A 16,212-nucleotide genomic window follows, 5' to 3' on the forward strand; every position below is an offset into this window, starting at 1 on the left:
GGGTTTTTTTACAACTCTAGTCTTGTGACTTATTGAACGCTTTCTTGAAGTGTTTTCTCTGGAAACTTGTCTCGAGTGAGGGCTGTGAGCCCTAACAAAGAAGGGTGTTGTTCGGGAGCCAACAGGTGACGGGGTGAAACCTGAGTATATGTGTACATTGGAGTAAAGTCTGGCTGCTGTTTAAAATAGAATTTAAAAAAAAATCAATGGGACACTGTAAAAGGCAAGATCTCTTTCTTTCTAAATCTGTACACTGTCTTAAGGAGCGAGGGGGGAAGCATCCGTGAGAATGCCGCTTCCTCGGCCGGAGCGCTGGTTCTTGCCGGACTGCAGCGTGCGCTTGGCTTTCCGTCAGCGCTGCGCAGCGCCGAGCATCACATCCATCCAGATCAGAGGTGTTGGCGCGGGGCGATGCTTCGTCACGGTCCTTCCTCCTCTTGTTACCGCAGGTAGCCTGTCTTTGCAGCATGGCTCGTCGGAAGAAATCGCCCTGAGAAGAGGATCGTCCAGCTTCCAGTTGGAAAAGCGATCTTTGCGCTAGGACGCTGGAGGAGGAGAGCAGTTAACTCTTCCGTCGGCCCTTGTACGCTGCCTCAGAAAAGGGAAAAAAGTTCCTGCTTGGAGGGTCCATCTAAAGGCCCGTGGGATGAACAAGCACCCAGGCTGCATTCCTTCCCCCCTGCTCCGGGTGCTTCGTCACCCAAAGGACCCGTCGCTGTGTGCTGGGGCTGATCCGCATTCTGCTCCTCGGCGCTGGGTCCAGATTGCCCAAGTACAGAGCTGTCAGCAAACACCTTACTTGTACTGTAGCTAGGGAACGGGCCTTTCTGGTCATTGCCGTGATACGTATTGGAAATAGTCTTTAAATTATGAATAGTTATTTTATGGTGGTTTATTGCTGCTGTATTACGCCCTTCCTCTTCTGATGTGGTTATCATGCACCAGGGATTAAATGAGCAGGTGAATGGGCTGGCCATGCTAATCTTAACTCGTTGAGCCTTCATTGTGAATGGATGCATGTGATATGCATCTTGTATCCCCTATAGCCTTGTTAACAAGCCTTCTAACAAAAAAGTTGTTAAAACAATTTGCCCTGCAGGACAGAGTAAAACAGCAGGGGATGGGCAAGGAGTTGTTTGTCTAACTGTGCTCACAAGTCCTGACCTCTTCTATCTGGTCAGGGGGGAACATAATCAGTGAGCTGGAAATCCTAGCAGGGGGATAACCTTGGCAGGGCGGCAGGGGTAGCTTGGCTCTAAGGCTGACACCCCCGCACGTCGTGTGCCTTGGGTCGGTAGTTAGGAGTGTCGTTGGTCTTCGCTTCTAAGGGCTTGGTCACAATACGGTCCTTTTAATACATCAGTGGAAAAAACGTATTAATTGCTTTTCTTTTTAAATCAAGTTTAGCTGTTTAATTCAATTATGCTATTCATGGTCGTCAAACTGCCAGTGAAATACCTCCTTGCAGGCTGTGAAGCTTTTTTTGAGAGGCAGTATTTGAACAGAGCTGAAATCTCAAAAAGTTCCACGGACTTTAAGCAAGCAAAACAAAACGTCCTTGCTGTGTTTTGTAGATGTCGTGGCAGGACTAGAAAGACCACCTTTCTACTCATCCCTCGGAAGGCAATTATTTTTTCAGCTGTTGTTTATATTCATTTGAATCCTCCTTAGGATGTAATCATTTTAAACAGATCACTTTGAAGGATGAGTGCGGTGGGGGGGCGGGGAGGAAGAACCCTGTCGTTTTAAAATGCAAACTAAATTACGCTCGAGCGGGAGAGGAAGGAGGACTCCTAAACAAGCAATTGCTAAAATAGTTCTGCAGGCGGCCTGCTGTTAAGCCGGGCCGGTTTAGAAACCTCACTCTCGGCACCACCGCAGTATTTGTGACACGGCCGTATCGATAGATGGTGTGCTGGCGGGCGTTTTATAGCTGGCTTAACGTTAGCGCTGTGGTGGCGTTTTTCTTTTAAAGGGAATGCTGTCCTTTGAGTCATCTCGGTTCATTGACATTTATGAACCTCGCTTTAAACGTCTCCAGTCGCCTTATCTGGGGAGGAGCACCCTGACTGTAAAGCGCCTTTTACAGTTGGAGGTAAGGTGCGTTTTTCCTTTGTTCTCTGCCAGCCACACTTTCAACCTGCCCCGTCTCACCGGGAAGCGGGCCTGTGGGTCTGTGGCTGTCCTGCTGGAGCGTGTGCTGTCTGGAATGGATGGGTCAGAGGTGACACGGGCAGGGTCAGGCGCCGTGGAAAAGCAGCGTGGTCCCTCCGTACCAACGCCTCCTCTTCCTTTGGAATTCGGCGGCGCCCCTGCGCTCACGTACCTCTGCTATGGTTGAAATGCCAGCGTTGCCTCGTGCTGCGTTTTGCCGCGTGCAAGTCGCAGGTAGCCTTAGTGTTCAGAATCCTCGGAGAGGTTAACAAGTCTTCATGCGGTCAGATTTTGGGTTGTTTCCTTGTCTTTCACGGGAAGAAAGTAAGTCAGAGAAGTTCATCTTTGATTATACGGAGAGAGGTTTTTGAACAATCGCTGTGAAGCAGTTGCTCCATTACCTGTGTGCTTGTGAGTGCTGGGGGACGTGTGAGCGAGCCGGGGTACACCCTGCCCCCGTGCCCCGGGACTGGCAGAGTCGAGCCCGTCTCTGTGCCTAAATCATAAATTACATTTCAGATCTGCTTCCTGGGGTGCTGTCGAGGTCAGGCTGCCTAATGAGACGTTGGCAAAGATGTTTTACCTCGTGACTCCTTTCATTGATGGGTTACTGGGCAGGAGTCAGCTCTTGAAAAGCGACAGTTTGACCAACACAAGTTCTCGTGTTGCAATGCCCTAAGGACTGGAAATTCCAGCTTAGGCATCAGTGAATGGCACGTTAGCCTCTTTCTGCAGGGAAATTGTAAAACAGATCATCTGGGAAGGACTTGGGCTTCTCAACCATACTCAGAGATTTGATACTTAAGAATTATTTGGGTATAGATGGTGCAGGACACAAGCTGCCAACCTGAGCATCCCCGTCCGTCTGCAACAGTGAGCACTGTTGCCTTTTTTGCTGGATGATTTCTTAACTGCATCACAGTGCTCCTCTGTTCCGCCTTCCTCGCACCCCAGTTTTATACAAGCAATAACAAAGACATACCTGATGCTTGACTTCATCTCCACTAGTACATGGAGAGGGGAAACAGTTTTGTATCACTTGTCTTTCCATCTGTTTCTGAAGGAAACTAATTCAAGGGATCGAGTATGTGCCAGGGTGTCTGTCTTTCTATTTTAGATATATAGGATTGAGCTTTTAGGATTGAGTTTGGTTTTACTTACCTTCCTTGGGAGAGATTGTAATGCAGTGGTGTTAAGCTCGGAAGCTGTTTTGCTAACCTTCAGTTGTTTGGCTTCAGAAATTTGCCTGAGAGCTCACAAGCTTTGTAGAAATAGCCTGTTCTCAAAGGGGACGTTGGCAGGTTTGCTGCCCCATCGAATAGTAAATGAATCTTTTATGACAGTGCAGCTATGCAGGGTAGTAGAAGTGTGTTGGCATCTTAGCAGTGCACCAAATACAGTGCGTATGTTTTTGAACCCGAAGTTTTTGGAGTAAAGTTAACAAGCAATTTTTTGGAGCACTAGCCCAGTGGAAGAGTTAAGTAATCCCGTCTCTCTTTATCGGGTGTGGGAATGTATGGACATACTGAAAACGGGGGTAGATAAGACACTGTAATACTGAACGTCATCGTTTCTCCAAGTTTGTAGCTTGGGATGCATGTGGCTACTTTTTATGGAGCAGCTTGGGTTTATCTGCTGAATCAACAGAGCCTGGCACTAACCAGTGCCTCAGGCTTGAAGGAGGAGAAACTGCTGTTGAGTAACTCCCAGAATCCTTGGGTACGCTGTCTTAAAGCTTTCTTCCACCTGTGATCTAGCAGCGACTTACTTTCTCTAACGTGGTGGTGATGAGACTGGACATGTAATGTGGGACCCACCGGACGTTTTTAGATTGCTCTCCCCTTTAGACCCACCAACACGGTTATATGTCAAGGAGATTAAAATTTTCTACAGCTCAGATCTAGCACCGACAAGGTTGCAGCTGTGTTTAGATGAATAGGTGAAAGAATTGCCTAAACCGGGGAAGGCACAGCTCGTGTGTAGTGGTGTACTGTAAACGCAAGCTCGTTTCTAACCGCAGTGATCAGGATGTCTATCACGGTAAGATGCATCCTCTCTGCCTTTGGTTATCTGTATTTCACTGAAATTCCTGGTCTGAATTTCCTAAGAACTTCTGCTAGAATTAATGTAAGGTATTTTATCTTAATGAGCTCTCTACTGCAGAATGCTATGAATGTTGGCGAGAGCCGCCTTTGCCAGTTGTGCCTCAGAATGATCTCGCTGATACTAAGCTTTGCAGGCTTCGTGAATCAACAGAAGCATCTCCCTGTAGGGTTTTAAATTAACAGAATAATCATGATGTATTTTACAGAGCCTAATCTGGCATAATGAGATTTCAGATATTTAACTGGACCGACACCCTTCTGCTCCAATACAGCTAACCAAAGTTCTCGGAGGAATCCTGCGGACGCTCAGGGCTCTGTGCCTGCCTTGTGAAAAACAGGGTGCTACTTGCACAATCCTCTTTCCCCGACAATTTCTTTAGTTTTTGACAAGCCCTTGTCTTGTCTTTTGTGTTGCTAGATTGGTGGTAGTAATGACTTCAGGAAGAGCTCCTGTCATTCGTTCCTTTTGTTACTGTCTGCTCAACGAGTCTTTCCTAGATGTACCTACATATAGCCTGGGACGTGAAACAAGCAGAAGTGTAAAAGATGACGGGTGTTAATAGTGAAATACATTGAGGGTGCCAAACACGGTAGTGCGTGTCTGGTTTTCTTTTTCCTGAGTAGTTTTGTTTTTGTAACTCTTTTAAGTACTTTTGAATTGCTTGTAGCAAGTTGTAATGATGCTTCAATCATTTATTGTTCTGGGCAACACAAGGAATACTAAACTGTTATAAGATCATTTACGCTGATAATCAGTTGTTGCACGTTCAGATATATTAAAGTGCTGTTAATCTCTTCCTCCAGATCAATTGCTTGATGAGCTGCAGCTGAAATATTTAACGCTTCACACCTGTGCCATTGGAGATGGAGCCCAAAGCCAATAACCTTGTTTTTGGGTGTCAGCGAAGCTCAACATCAGACGATGACTCTGGCTGTGCCTTGGAAGAATATGCCTGGGTCCCCCCAGGCCTCAGACCGGAGCAGGTACCAACTGTGCTTCTGCATTTTTAAAATAAGCCTTGTAAGGACTGTCCGAGGGAGCGATACGCTGCCTCTACAAGTCTAATTAAATCCTTATCATATATAAAACTTAAATTTGTCTCAAACTATTCACTTCTTGTTTTATTTCCTCTTCCAATGAGGCTGCGTTTAGGGAGCTTAAAATCCTCAACACGGAGGATTTTTGTGTTCTAAAAACAGTTCCCAGTCAAGATTTTTCAGTAAGTATGTGCCGCAGAGGTATGCACTGTCAAGTCTAAAAGCAGCATAGAAATTTGCTCTCTCTTTGTGATAAGTTATTAGGTTACGTTAAAGCTCACGTCATACCTCGTGGCATAGTGGTACTTGGCCAGTACTTCACTGCACTCGTACAGCTCTTTAAATAATGAGGCACTCGCCATCTAGAACCTGTGCGTTACTTCAGTGTGTGTAAACGAAAGTGTTCTGTCACTGTGACAAGTAGTAACGTCTTTTACACTTGTTTAAATAACTGTGTTCCTGCCAGGATTTCTCTTGTACGGTCTCTGGAGCCGATGCTCGTGGGTTGGTTGGGCTGTTCCTTCCACTCTCCCCTTCCTCCTTTATCTTTTATAACATCACGGTAATGGAAATAAAAGTGAAATTGTTGATAAGCAAGTTGCTATGGGAGATCAAAAGGAGCCTCTGGTGGTACTCATTTACGTGACGATATTGCAGCTGTGCTGAAGCTGTCTGCTGGGTGACACCCAGAGCTCTGACTTTGGCGGTAAAGGGACAGGGTGGCTGCGTAGCCCCTGCTAACGGAGGCAGAGCAACCCCCCTCCAGCTGGCAGGCCGACGCGGTCCACAGCGAGGACGGTGCAGAAGATGTCTCCGTTTTGCTATGCAGAGATTTTCTTAATGATGAATAAAGTAACAGCAGGAATGGCAAATAATGGGCTATTTTTGGGGAAACTCTTTTTATCACTTACTTAAGCGTATATAAGAATCCTGATGAATCAGACCTTAAGGTAAACAGCAAGCAAATATACTCCCAGAGCAATTAAATGCCCTAAAATATCCTCATAATCCAGTTAGCTCAAACTCACTAAAGATTTTTTCCCAAGAAGAATGACTTCTTTTGAGAACAGCGCAATAAACTTGAGGAAGGGAAACTCTTTTTATCACTTACTTAAGCGTATATAAGAATCCTGATGAATCAGACCTTAAGGTAAACAGCAAGCAAATATACTCCCAGAGCAATTAAATGCCCTAAAATATCCTCATAATCCAGTTAGCTCAAACTCACTAAAGATTTTTTCCCAAGAAGAATGACTTCTTTTGAGAACAGCGCAATAAACTTGAGGAAAGGGCATGAAGTATCTTTAAAGCTTCACGTCTTACTGCACGTTATCTTTTCCTGCAGCTTCTTGAAATACGGTCAGTAGTAAGTGGCCTTACAGTAGACTTCTGATGTTTGAATTTTGGGTAAATGAAGACCACGTCATGTTTCGTACAACCTTTCCCATACAATTTTGATTGCTTCCTGAGCCAAGTGACTGATTACTGCTCTTTTTCATCTGTCTTGCACAGTAATAAGCTGTTGACCTAGGCATTATTTAAATCTGGACGGCAAGTAATATTTTTGCCAATAGTCGGCTCTTATTTACAGCCCCAGGCCTCGTGACAAGCTGGAAACTGCATAGGAAAAACAATAAATCTAGCTGTTCCACAAAAATATTTTTTGCCATTGGGCTTTGTCATAGTGTTCATTACAGCTTTCCTGTCATAATTTTCTTCTCAGAAAAATAAAAAAAAAAAAGATTGATAGGTGTGTACACTTAATATTGATTTCTTTATCAAAACCATGAAGCCTGTGGAAGTTTTGTGGTTGATTTGCATCTGATTGAGATGTGGCTGGACCTAGCCTCCCCCCAGGGGAAGGATGTTTCCACCTTCTTCCCGAAGCCCACATGGAAGCAATGAAAGCTGATGCTTTGGGTGAACCTGATCAGCAGGAGGCTACAGAACAGCTTTTGTCTCAGCAACGTGTCAAAGGCAGAGAGCAAATTAAATTTGTTTATTTAGCGGCTGTTTTCTGTGCCTTGTGTGGTAAATTGCAGAGGGAAACTTGGAATTTCCACAGGGTTGTTGACCAGCCCCGAAGGGGGCGGGAATAATGAGAACATTAAATGTGCATAATTTACGGTACCCCCCCTAATTGTCACTGCAAATTGCATTCCAGAAGAGCAATTCAGCAGCCGGGTGCTAGTTTTATCAGAGACAATTCAGGTTTGCTGAGCTGGCTCATCTGGGTCTCGTATTTTCAGCACAAACCCCGTCGCAGGTCTAACGTAGCGTAACCGTCTTCCTCGGTCACGGAGCGCCGCGGCAAAGAGGAGCTGCGGGCGCCCGCGGTGCGTGGGGCGGTGGGTGCCCCGCTCTGAGCTCTGCCTTCTCTGCCCAGGTCCAGCTCTACTTCGCCTGCTTGCCGGAGGAGAAGGTCCCTTACGTTAACAGCCCTGGGGAGAAGCACCGAATTAAACAACTCCTCTATCAGCTGCCACCCCACGATAATGAGGTAAATACGGAATTTAGGATGCAGCGTCAGGGCTTAGGTCTCCCCGTGCGGCTTCGACGTGGAGAATTACCTCCCTGTGTATTTATGAGCAGCCTCACCGGTGACCTGCCGGGGCATCTGAGCCGTGAGGCCGCCGGGCCTGCAGACAAGAGCTGTCTGGAGGACGCTGCCTTTGCTTGTCGGGAGGCTGGTGTCACTGCCATAAACCTAACACAAGTTGGGTTTATAGTGTTTGCAGCCACCCACCAATTACCAGGAACCTACAAATTCCTGGAATTGCATTGTAGCGCACAGAAAGGATGCTTTGTGATAGTAAAAGGTTTGCATCTCAGATATGCGGTGTAATTTGGAGTAGAAGTGGAAATAACAAACAAGCTCTTTGTAAGGAAGGGGGGCGGGGGTGTCAATACTTAAGATCTTGTGTAGACTGCAATACGTAGTTGTGGGCACTTAGCCATAAATCTAAAGGACAATGTTATGGCTGATTTAGGTTCATTCCAGTAGTTTAGGAGAGCAGCCGGTTTGGGTTTGGCTTTTTAAAATGTTATTTCTCGCCCAGACAACTTCGTAGCTTAGTATGGTGGGTTTTTTTCTCCTGTAATGCAAAAATCTCTCTCCGTGCTACTTTTGGGTTATGCCATAGCAGCTAAATATTAAGATAGTTGAGAAGACGAGTTGGAAAAGTTTAATGATGATTGCCAACATGCCTGATGAATTTCTCGTGTATATGCACTTATTAATCTGTTACTTTAAAAGCTCCGCATCTAAAACAAGTTCTCCTGTGTTTTCACTGGAAGGTGAGATACTGCCAGTCTTTAAGTGAAGAAGAAAAGAAGGAACTGCAGATGTTCAGTTCCCAGCGCAAAAAGGAGGCACTTGGCCGAGGCACTATCAAACTGCTCTCGAGAGCGGTGATGCACGCGGTTTGTGAACAGGTAATACCACTGGTGCCGCAAGCCCACTCACGGGTCAGTAATGTAAAACTGCAGGATCTCAATATTAAATGTAAGCTTATCTCTGCCTATGTCTGAACACCAGAAGAAAAAAAAAAAAGATTATTTCTGAAACTGCGTGTCAATAGAAAGAAGGTATTGCTTGCTTAAGCAAAACGCAGCCGCTGATACTGGGAATGAACTGAATCTTTGATATATTTCCTACTCAAAAAACCCTGTTGCTGACTCATACAAATGAAAACAGGCGCATATGCTTAAAAATGTTATTACGTAGGAAATAAACTTCTATTCACAAAAGGTTTGTTGATGCACAGAGTTTGTCTAGACCAAAATTGAGAATGTTTTTTTCCCCTCTTCTCAGAATTGTGGAACAAAACCTGCTTATTGGGTTTGGTGGTTTAGCTTAGTTTAAATGCCAGAAGCTAGTAGTTTGGGACGGGAAGTGTGTTCACTTTCTGGTTTTGTTCCTAGTGTGGTACAAAAGTAAACGGCGGCGAAGTCGCAGTTTTTGCCTCGAGAGCTGGGCCTGGTGTGTGCTGGCATCCCTCGTGTTTTGTGTGCTTCACGTGTAACGAGCTGCTCGTTGACCTCATCTACTTCTACCAAGACGGAAAAATTCACTGTGGCAGACACCACGCTGAACTTCTCAAACCTCGATGTTCAGCCTGCGATGAGGTAAATAAATCACATTTTACAGGCAGTCTCCACTCCTGTGGTTCAGTTAACAAAGTGCCTCACTTGGGCAGTCGCTAACTTCAGAGGCATTTGTGTAAGAAGTCAGGACTCTGCTGCATGGGTGTGTTTGAAGGCTGAGTGGCGTTTCCTTTCTTGTCAAATTGCAAGCAATATGATGGTATTTGGAAAGCACATACCTGTTTGTATTTATAATTCCATCTTGTAGATTGAATTAGAAAAAGGATCTTTACAAATATTCCAAAATACCATCCTGATAGCAGCTTCTTTAATGGTTATGTTTTGGGTTTTTTTGGCTTTAAAACGTACAGTTGGGTGGTTTTTTTGTTACAGAAAAGGCCAGAATGCCACAGTTGCCATGGGAGTTTGTTGTTTCTATCTTTGTATTCAAAAGGCAGCTAGATAGAAATAGATTTAGCGTCTGAACTGCACAATTAGGATATTTTGCATGCTGTAACTCCCAAGGTAAAGTTTTGGCCACTTAACTAAAAGTTTACTTTTTATCTCTGAAAAGATCATATTTGCTGATGAGTGTACAGAAGCTGAGGGTCGCCACTGGCACATGAAGCACTTCTGTTGCCTCGAGTGTGAAACAATCCTGGGTGGCCAGAGATACATCATGAAGGATGGGCGACCGTTCTGCTGCAACTGTTTTGAATCTCTGTATGCGGAATACTGTGAGACCTGCGGGGAACACATTGGTAAGTGTGTCGGTTTTCAGCATTAAACTTGCAAAGTAAAGGAAAGCCGATTTATGAGATCGTTTCACCTTCCAGAAGCGTGGATTCTGCAAGTAATTTTTTAGAGAAACCCAAAGTATTGTTTTTTTCTCCCTTTCCAGGTGTTGACCATGCTCAGATGACCTATGATGGACAGCACTGGCACGCCACAGAGACTTGCTTTTCTTGTGCTCAGTGCAAGACCTCTTTGCTTGGCTGCCCTTTCCTTCCAAAGCAAGGGCAGATTTACTGTTCGAAAACCTGCAGCCTGGGAGAGGATGTTCATGCCTCCGACTCTTCTGATTCTGCATTTCAGTCTGCTCGATCCAGAGATTCCAGGAGGAGTGTCCGCATGGGAAAAAGCAGCCGGTCGGCCGACCAGTGCCGCCAGTCTCTCCTCCTGTCACCGGCCCTCAATTACAAATTTCCTGGCCTCTCGGGCAACGCCGATGATACTCTTTCTCGTAAGCTGGATGACTTAAGCCTTTCAAGGGAAGAGGCGAGCTTTGTTAATGAAGACTTCTGGAAAGGAAGAGTAGAGCAAGAAATGCCTGAAGACCCTGAAGAATGGGCTGAACATGAAGACTACATGACTCAACTTCTTCTGAAGTTTGGTGATAAAAGCCTCTTCCAGCAGCCTGCTGACATAGACATTAGGTCGAGTGAACACTGGATTTCTGATAGCATGGTCAAGAGCAAGTTGGACTTGAAAAAAAATAATCCAAGCCTGGCAAGTAAGAAGTATCAGCCAGACATGTACTGGGCCCAGTCACAAGATGGCTTGGGTGACTCCGCGTACGGCAGCCACCCAGGCCCTGCGAGCAGCAGGAAAATCCAGGAGCTAGACATGGAACATGGGGCATCAGGATACAAACACGACCAAACGCCGTGGTATGGAGGTTCACTCGAATGTTTGTCTGACCTCAAACAGCAAGAGCAAAGTGTTCGAGACTCAATGGATTCTTTGGCTTTGTCTAACATAACAGGTAATGGGGGAAAAAAGGAATGGTTTTGATGGAGAAGTCAAGCAAAGCATGCGTGTTGGAGTATTTTGAACTAAGGCTTTTCATACCTGTGATGTCTAAAAAGCTTTAGTAGCAAGAGCTGCATGTAAAGTAGGCAACGGCTTTTATCGAGCACGTATTCTTCCACAAGATACATTTCTGCTACTTGAATCCTATTTAAATTCTTCTCCTTTCCTTTTGAATGTTCTTTCCTTTGGTTATAACAAAAAAAATCCGTAATGTTAAAGAGAGTAAGAACGATCTTGAACTATGCATTTGTTATATACAAACCACCGCTTTAAGCAAATGAAGATTTATTTTTTTCCATGCCTTAAGTACAAGAAAGTGCATTACAGACTAGGATAATATTAAAGATAATCTGCAAAAGACTTTAGGTAGTTCCCTGATTTGCTTGTAAAAGTATGTAGAAAATCGGAAAGGATGGTAGACTTCTTAGCCTTGGGAAGTGAGGTTTATGAGATTATCTTTCTGCATTGACTAAAGAGAAACTGATAATCCACTTTTGTGAATCTCCTTGTCAAACGTGATTGAAATTACCCAAAGGGATAAAAGTCAGATATGGAAGTGTCTGTCTCTGCGTGCATGTGTGTAACCTTCCTTTCCTACTTCCCTGCAAAAAAACCCAAACCTGGGGGTTAGGTATGGGAGACCCATTTAAAAAGTTGTCCTGTCCTCTTCTCCAGTCACCTGAATTACTGTAGCTACTCGCGAAGCTCAGGCCCGGCCGCACGCTGCGTTGCCCAGGCGGTTACAAAGGGACTGATGAAGGGAGCTTGGTTCAGGGGGTGCGGGAGGAGGAGGAGGAAGAGGAAGTAGAGGTGGTGTGCCTGGGAATGTCACAGGGCAGACGACACTGCTGCTGTGGGAATGAAGGGTCGTTGCACACAAACCTGGAGTAAACCAGGCCAGCTTACTGCTGGTGGGTTTTGGAGGGCAAGGATCCTGCTTTGCGAGGCAGTAAGCCTGGCTTTCCTGTAGCAGCAGCTGGAATATTGAATTTGGCAATACCAGAAATGTGAAATATTTTAGCCTTAATAACAGCAAACGTGGACTGTAGAATAATTTTAAGTAATTCTTTTTTCTTAGAGGCTTAGCTGTATGTGTGTTGGAGCTGTTTAAAAATCTTAAACTCGTTAAACCTCTTCTGCTCTTGATGTCCTAATGTTAGCTAATTCTTTCGTAATTGGAGCTAATACTTAAATGTTTTAAGTCAAAACAAAGCTTATTCTTCTGTGAAGCTACTCCTTTTGGTAATAGTTCCAAAACCCACAAATAAGGTCTGCTTTACTGAAAAGAAATGTTTAATATTTTGTTATAATACTTATTTCTTTGATAGTTCTCTCATTTTCCTTTTCCTCCTCTCTCCATTCCCACCACAGGGGCTTCAATGGATGGAGAAGGCAAGCCACGGCCATCCCTCTACTCTTTGCAAACTTTCCAAGAACTGGAGGTGGAGGACTGTGAGAAGATGAGCAACATGGGAACGCTGAATTCTTCAATGCTCCACCGGAGCACAGAGTCCTTGAAGAGTCTGAGCTCAGAGTTGTGTCCGGAAAAGGTCTTACCAGAGGAAAAGCCAGTGCACATGCCTGTACTGAGAAGATCTAAATCCCAGTCTCGACCACAGCAAGTGAAGTTTTCAGATGATGTTATTGATAATGGAAGTTATGAGAATCTTGAAATACGTCAGCCTCCGATGAGCGAGAGGACTCGTAGGCGCGTTTACCATTTTGAAGAGCGTGGAAATCGGCCTTCTCATCATCGTCGAAGAAGCAGGAAGTCTCGTTCAGATAATGCACTTAACTTGGCCACAGAAAGAAGATGCTCTCCAAGAGAGAGATTTCGTTATTACTCCCCTCAGGATCACGAAAAATTTATTCAAAATAGAAGCTCACGTGAGATTCGGGCGTATATTCAAGATGCAGAGCTGTATGGACAATATGCCCACACTAGGTCTGATTATGCACTGCGGAATCAGGTTGTTGATAAATTTTTTGGATTGTATGGTGAAGATGATGACTCCTGGTGTTCAACTTCATCCTCCTCATCCGATTCTGAAGAGGAAGGATATTTTCTAGGACAGCCAATTCCACAGCCACGATCACTAAGATACCCGTACTATACAGATGACCTTTCTGGTCCAACTACTGCGTTATCTAGTTCTCAGTTTGGACAAAGGACAACCAAATCAAAGAAGAAGAGGGGACACAAAGGAAAAAATTGCATCATTTCTTAATTTGTTTTAACAGTTGGGAAGACCAGTCAACTCTGTAGTTACAGTTTGAACCACATCTTTTTATATTAATAATTGTACTTAGGCAAGTTGCTAAGGTTCTTAATGCTTTGCCAGTGGAAATGATAACCCTGCCAGAGTTTACATTCAGAAACATCACCATGCCAAATGATGATCTGCTCAGATATTGCTGGGTTTACATACTCTTTCAGCTGTCAAAATACTGTTGTTACTGCAGTTCTTGACACAGACTTTTTGTAGACCTTTTTTTTTAGTTAATGTTCGCTCTTCACCATGTTGAATTATCTGAGAGAGAGGGGATTCAGCAAAGATCAATAAATAAAATTGTCAGTCCTGTGCTGTAGCTCTATCCACACAGGGTGATCTTTGACTTTCTCCTCTTACCGCCAAGAAAAAGAAGGCTCTATGCTGTGCCCTTTCTTTGCCGACAAAGCTCATTCTTCCTTCTTCAAGTCTTCTTACAAAAACTGGAATTATTTTTTTTTTTTATTTGGGAAAACACACCTTTTCCAAAGAGTCCACTGTTAAGTAGGCAAAAGTCAGAATGTGGGAGCTGAAATGCTTGAGGCCTTGACGTATCCTAAAGCAGCAGTAAACGGTTTATACGTTTAACTTTCATGTTTTTCCCTCCACAGTTTTTTAAGAATTCCATCCCTCTGTAAGGGTTCTTTTTATTTTGGTGCCTGTTGAAAGGAAGGTATTAGTTCAGCTGCTGGAATTGGCCGTAGCTGCCAAGGAGCGGTGATGGTTTCTCTGCCGGGCCGCCCACCCTCCAGCAGCGCGAGCGGGCGGCACGAGGGCCGGAGCCCTTTGCTCAGGCGTGCGACCCCCTTTGAGCCCGTGGATCGACTTGCGTAACAGATACTTTCATAAGGGCTTAAAGGATTAGGCTCCAAAACTGTGTCTTTTCAAATGCATTATCCAGGTTTTAAAATGTATTAGCTGCAATTCTAAATCAAAAACCATTGATATTTATAATGTAGTATTTCATAGGCTTAAATGTATTCATAATTTAACAGTGCAAATACTAATGTACATATTGTACAGTTAAAATTTTAAAAGCTGAGTATTTTTATATCCCTGAATTTGAAGAAGTTTGTTACGATATCAAACTAGATTTGTTAGGGGTTTAACAGCAGCATTATGGATGAACTATTGCTTGTATCTTAGTCAGGGGTTTTAAGTTGAAAAATGTTTAGTGCAAAACAGCTTAGTTTTGTCTGCTAGGTATTAAGAGCTCTGTATGCATGGTGGGGCTATGTAAATACTCTCTAAACTATGGCCCTCTTAATCTTGCAAGTGTTATTTATGGGTCAAGCAAAATGTAAACTATATAAATGTAAAAACCACACAAGCCTGGAATATATCAGTACAACAAATATGCAACTCCTGTGAATGTGGATTTTTTTTTTTAATTATTATTGTTGCCCTCCTTTCCCAAAAATAGTTTCTGAAGTTCGCCTACATGAAGGGAGAGAGATGTTGGGTGGTTCTAGAAGGCAAGCTGGCAAAAAACTATAAAGTAGAGGTAATCTTGAAAGTTACCTTCAACTCAGATGTGGAGCAGGAGCTCAGGAGCTATTTTCAGTTACAATAAATTTCTTCCACTGTTTTAAATAAAGGGCAAAATTTGTTAGTTGAATTAATGGTGCCATTTGCCAATTGAGATAGATAGTAACTGCTAAAGCCACTGGCTTTCCGAGCACCTGAAGAAAAGTAATTATTGAAATACCAGCTGCTTCTTACCAAAACAGCCTGGCAAATTGACCTGGGCTTGCCCTTCTGGAGGATACCGAAGGCTGGCAAGGAAGGCAGCTAGAAGGGAGGGAGGGAACGGACACGTGAGTATTGGCGTACACCAAAGCCAGTGAAGCTACTGCCAGGGCTAAACTTGCTTCTATTTTTCAGGGTAAACCAACCAAAAGATCCTTTACTCCCAGAGGTGGTATTCACCATCTAAGGCACTTGCCTAGTACAAACAAGTCTTGCGTACGGGAAAGCTGCCCAGAGGAACACCGTGCTTTCCTGGCAGCCAGACGCTGGTTGTGCTTCAGTCTGGTACAGCCGCAGGGCTGGCGGGGCCCGAGGGGAGACGCTGACTTCTTAATGCTTTCCCCAGGCTGCTCCAGCCATGAGTGGGACCTTCCATTCTTACCTGCGTTTCTAAATACGGGGAACCAGGATCCTGGGAAAGGAAGTGCTGTGCCGCTGCTGCTGCTGCGTCCTTTTTGGAGCAAGTCACTGTCCCGTGGAGCAACGTCTCCACCAGTAGTTCTGACCTTACACCATCTCCTGAGGTACAGCACGTGTGCTCGCCCAAAGCGCAACATCTTACGGAGTATGAGAGGATAAAAGTTCTCCATAGGGTTGTTAGTAGCTTCTTAATACTTTCTTTAAAAAGGAAAACCCAGCTATTGAACACGGATCTCTCAAGTGTGTCATTCACAAACGTATCTTCAGAGTTAATTTTCACGTTAGCTAACTCTAAACCTCAAAATAGATGAGCTGAAAGAGGTAGCATCTCTTCCCCATGCCCTTACACAAGACCCAAGGATAACTGAGGGCTAAAGGTGTCGTTGCTGGGGCCCTGTGAACTCGCTGCTCCTGCCAGGGCTCCGGGTAGTTCGGAACGAGCCCCGTAACTGGTGACACCTCCCACCACCGCTGCTCATGGTGGTGGTTTTCAGCTGGCAGCTTTGGCAGTGGACAGAGGCCTTTCCTCGTCCCCCGTTCTACTCAGCCAGATTTGAGCGGCATGGCTGTCGGTGCAG

General features: G+C 44.6%; 1 protein-coding gene across 1 annotated transcript; it reads left to right on the forward strand.

The window, feature by feature from the left end:
- The first annotated feature begins 5,117 nt into the window (after nucleotides 1-5,117).
- Nucleotides 5,118-13,423, forward strand: PRICKLE1 (prickle homolog 1 (Drosophila)). Its single transcript, XM_009701019.1, has 7 exons — nucleotides 5,118-5,243; nucleotides 7,684-7,797; nucleotides 8,595-8,732; nucleotides 9,222-9,425; nucleotides 9,958-10,144; nucleotides 10,285-11,148; nucleotides 12,567-13,423. Exons 1-7 carry the CDS (start codon nucleotides 5,124-5,126, stop codon nucleotides 13,421-13,423), a joined length of 2,484 nt encoding a protein of 827 aa, XP_009699321.1. The 5' UTR covers nucleotides 5,118-5,123.
- Nucleotides 13,424-16,212: the final 2,789 nt, after the last annotated feature.

Source organism: Cariama cristata, unplaced genomic scaffold (genome assembly GCF_000690535.1).
Source record: "Cariama cristata isolate BGI_N322 unplaced genomic scaffold, ASM69053v1 scaffold40535, whole genome shotgun sequence".
In the NCBI taxonomy this organism is placed as follows: domain Eukaryota; kingdom Metazoa; phylum Chordata; class Aves; order Cariamiformes; family Cariamidae; genus Cariama; species Cariama cristata.

Bases quoted from the DNA above. Each gene is read 5' to 3' on its own strand.
- PRICKLE1 (XM_009701019.1), top strand. From the start codon at position 5,124: ATGGAGCCCAAAGCCAATAACCTTGTTTTTGGGTGTCAGCGAAGCTCA. The intron at 7,798-8,594 runs GTAAATACGGAA...TTTCACTGGAAG, and splicing joins TGCCACCCCACGATAATGAG to GTGAGATACTGCCAGTCTTT. The intron at 10,145-10,284 runs GTAAGTGTGTCG...CTCCCTTTCCAG, and splicing joins GACCTGCGGGGAACACATTG to GTGTTGACCATGCTCAGATG.